Consider the following 2,287-nt stretch of genomic DNA (forward strand, 5'->3'; position numbering starts at 1 on the left):
CTGCTGCTGCTCTTTTCTGTCTCCTTCTTCTGTCCCCTTTGTGTATCTCTTTTTCTTGTCTCCTTTTCTTGTCTCCTTTTATATTCTTCTCTCTTCTCTCTGCTAAACCCTAAACCCTAAACCCTAAACCCTAATCGTCTCGCTAGGAGACAGCTAAGGCCCTAAACCCTAAACCCTAAACCCTAATTCTTGTGCGTAATAATAAGGGGGAGGGTTTTAGGGACAATAATTCTGCTGCATCTTCTGCTGCTGTTCTTCTTCTTCAACAGCAGCAGCAGCAGCAGCAGCAACAGCAGCAACAGCAACAGCAGCAGGGACTCTCTATAAACACCCCCTTAGGGGGTTTAGTATGACTAATTGGGGGGCCCCCAGGGGCCCCTCTTGTATATAGTGATGGGTGCAGGGCCGAGTAGCTCTGCTGCTGCATCTGCTGCTGCTGCTGCTGCTGCGCTGCAGTTTCCTTCTTGTGCTCTTTGCAGTGCTCAGCAGCAGCAGCATCAGCAGCAATCCTTCCCGTATACAAGAGGGGCCCCCCCCCGTAGACAAGGGGGGGGGCCCCCCAACCAACAAAAAGGGTACCAGGGACGCTGCTCAGGTATAAGTAGGGGGGCCCCCTCTAGGGCCCTTGCTGTTCGTTTGCTGCGCGCAATAAGAAATAAAAATGCCAATTTGCTGCTCAAGCTGCTGCAGGAAAATAATAAGGGGCCCCAACAGGTATGCTGCTGCTGCTGCTGCTGCTGCTGTTGCTGCTGCTGCTGCTGCTGCTGCTGCTGCTGCTGCTAATGTGTGTGTCTCTTTTCTGTGTTTTTGCATGCAGGCGGATGCGCTAGCGTTTGCTGGGGATGCAGCATGTCTGCATGTGGTGTATGCGGCGCTGCAGCTGCAGCAGCAGCAGCAGCAGGAGCAGCACATGCTGCTGCTGCAGATCCTTTTCTCTCATGGCTGCAGCGTAGATGAGGGTTGGCCTTCTGCTGCTTTCTTTAAGCTGCAGCAGAGCCCCAGCAGCAGCAGCAGCAGCAGCAACAGCAGCAGCAGCAATGATGCTGACGGGGAGCATGCAGCAGGATTCACCCATCTATGTGTGCAGAAATCAGCAGCAGCAGCAGCAGCAGCAGCAGGAACAAATGGTTCTGCTGCTACCAAGAGCAGCAACACTAAGGGGGCCCCCTCTAAACAAAAAGGAGGGGCCCCCCTCCCTGCTGTGCTGCAGCGACCGAAGGCCCCCCGTCGTGGTTGGGGGCCCCTCCCTGAGGGTTGGTTATTCCCTTTAGAGGGTTCAGCAGCAGCAGCAGCAGCAGCAGCAGCTGCTGCTGCTGCATCAACAGCAGCAACAGCAGCAACATTAGCAGCAGGAGGAGGAGGAACAGCAGCAACAGGAGGAGGAAAAGGAGGAGACACAGAGCAGCAGCAGCTGCTGCTGCGTAGACTTAAGTCCCTTCCTCTGCTGCTAGTAGGAGAAGTTTGTCTCCTTTATTGTCATGATGTTGCTGTTCATCATCTTATTGCTGAATTGTCTCTACAACCAGGTATATAAACCCTAAACCCTAAACCCTAAACTCTAAACCCTAATTATACCCTAAACCCTAATTATACCCTAAACCCTAATTATACCCTAAACCCTAATTCAATAATAAACACTAAAATAATTAACAATACCTTACCTACATACAATAAAACGTACAATAATAACAACTACCTTAACCCTAAACCCTAAACCCTAAACCCTACCTTAAACCCTAAACCCTACCTAAACCCTAAACCCTACCTAAACCCTAAACCCTCGAGCATGGTTGCTGCTAGGTATGTAAAGATGTAGGGTTTGTGCTTGAGGGTTTTTTGCTGCAGGGAAACTTCTTGTTGCTGCTGCTGCTGCTAGCTCGCCAGCAGTGCTGCAGCGGCTGCTGCAGCGTGGCGCAAACCCTAATTGCATGCGGGTTCGTAGTAGCAGCAGCAGCAGCAGCAACAGCAGCAGCAGCAGCAGAAGCAGGAACAGCATCGACACACATAGCAGCACCTGCAGCTCAGTACACTGTATAGAGAAAAGCTAGACTGCTGCATTACATTGCTGTTGCTGCTGCTGCTGCTGTTTGTGTGCTGCAGCACGGACTATCAGCACTAAGTGTTGCTGCTGCATGCGGCGCAGCAGCAGAAGAGAAGGTTCGTCTCCTCTTAGCCTTTGGGGGGGCCCCAGAGGCCCCCATCCCTTTATCAGCTAAGGCCCGTTGCCAAGCAGCAGCAGCAGCAGTAGCAGCAGCAGCAGCAAAACGTCTTGCTGCTTATGCCCTTA

General features: G+C 52.0%; 1 protein-coding gene across 1 annotated transcript; it reads left to right on the forward strand.

The window, feature by feature from the left end:
* Window positions 1-479: 479 nt before the first annotated feature.
* On the forward strand, window positions 480-2,048 carry EMWEY_00057780 (ankyrin repeat-containing protein, putative; the record flags this gene model as incomplete). The annotated part of the gene is made up of 3 exons (XM_013480707.1): window positions 480-595; window positions 818-1,526; window positions 1,846-2,048. Coding segments are annotated over 3 exons (1,028 nt in total), but the record flags the coding sequence as incomplete, so codon positions are not given.
* Between the last annotated feature and the right edge of the window lie 239 nt (window positions 2,049-2,287).

This window comes from Eimeria maxima, genomic scaffold, assembly GCF_000499605.1.
Source record: "Eimeria maxima Weybridge genomic scaffold, Emw_scaff2234, whole genome shotgun sequence".
NCBI lineage: Eukaryota > Apicomplexa > Conoidasida > Eucoccidiorida > Eimeriidae > Eimeria > Eimeria maxima.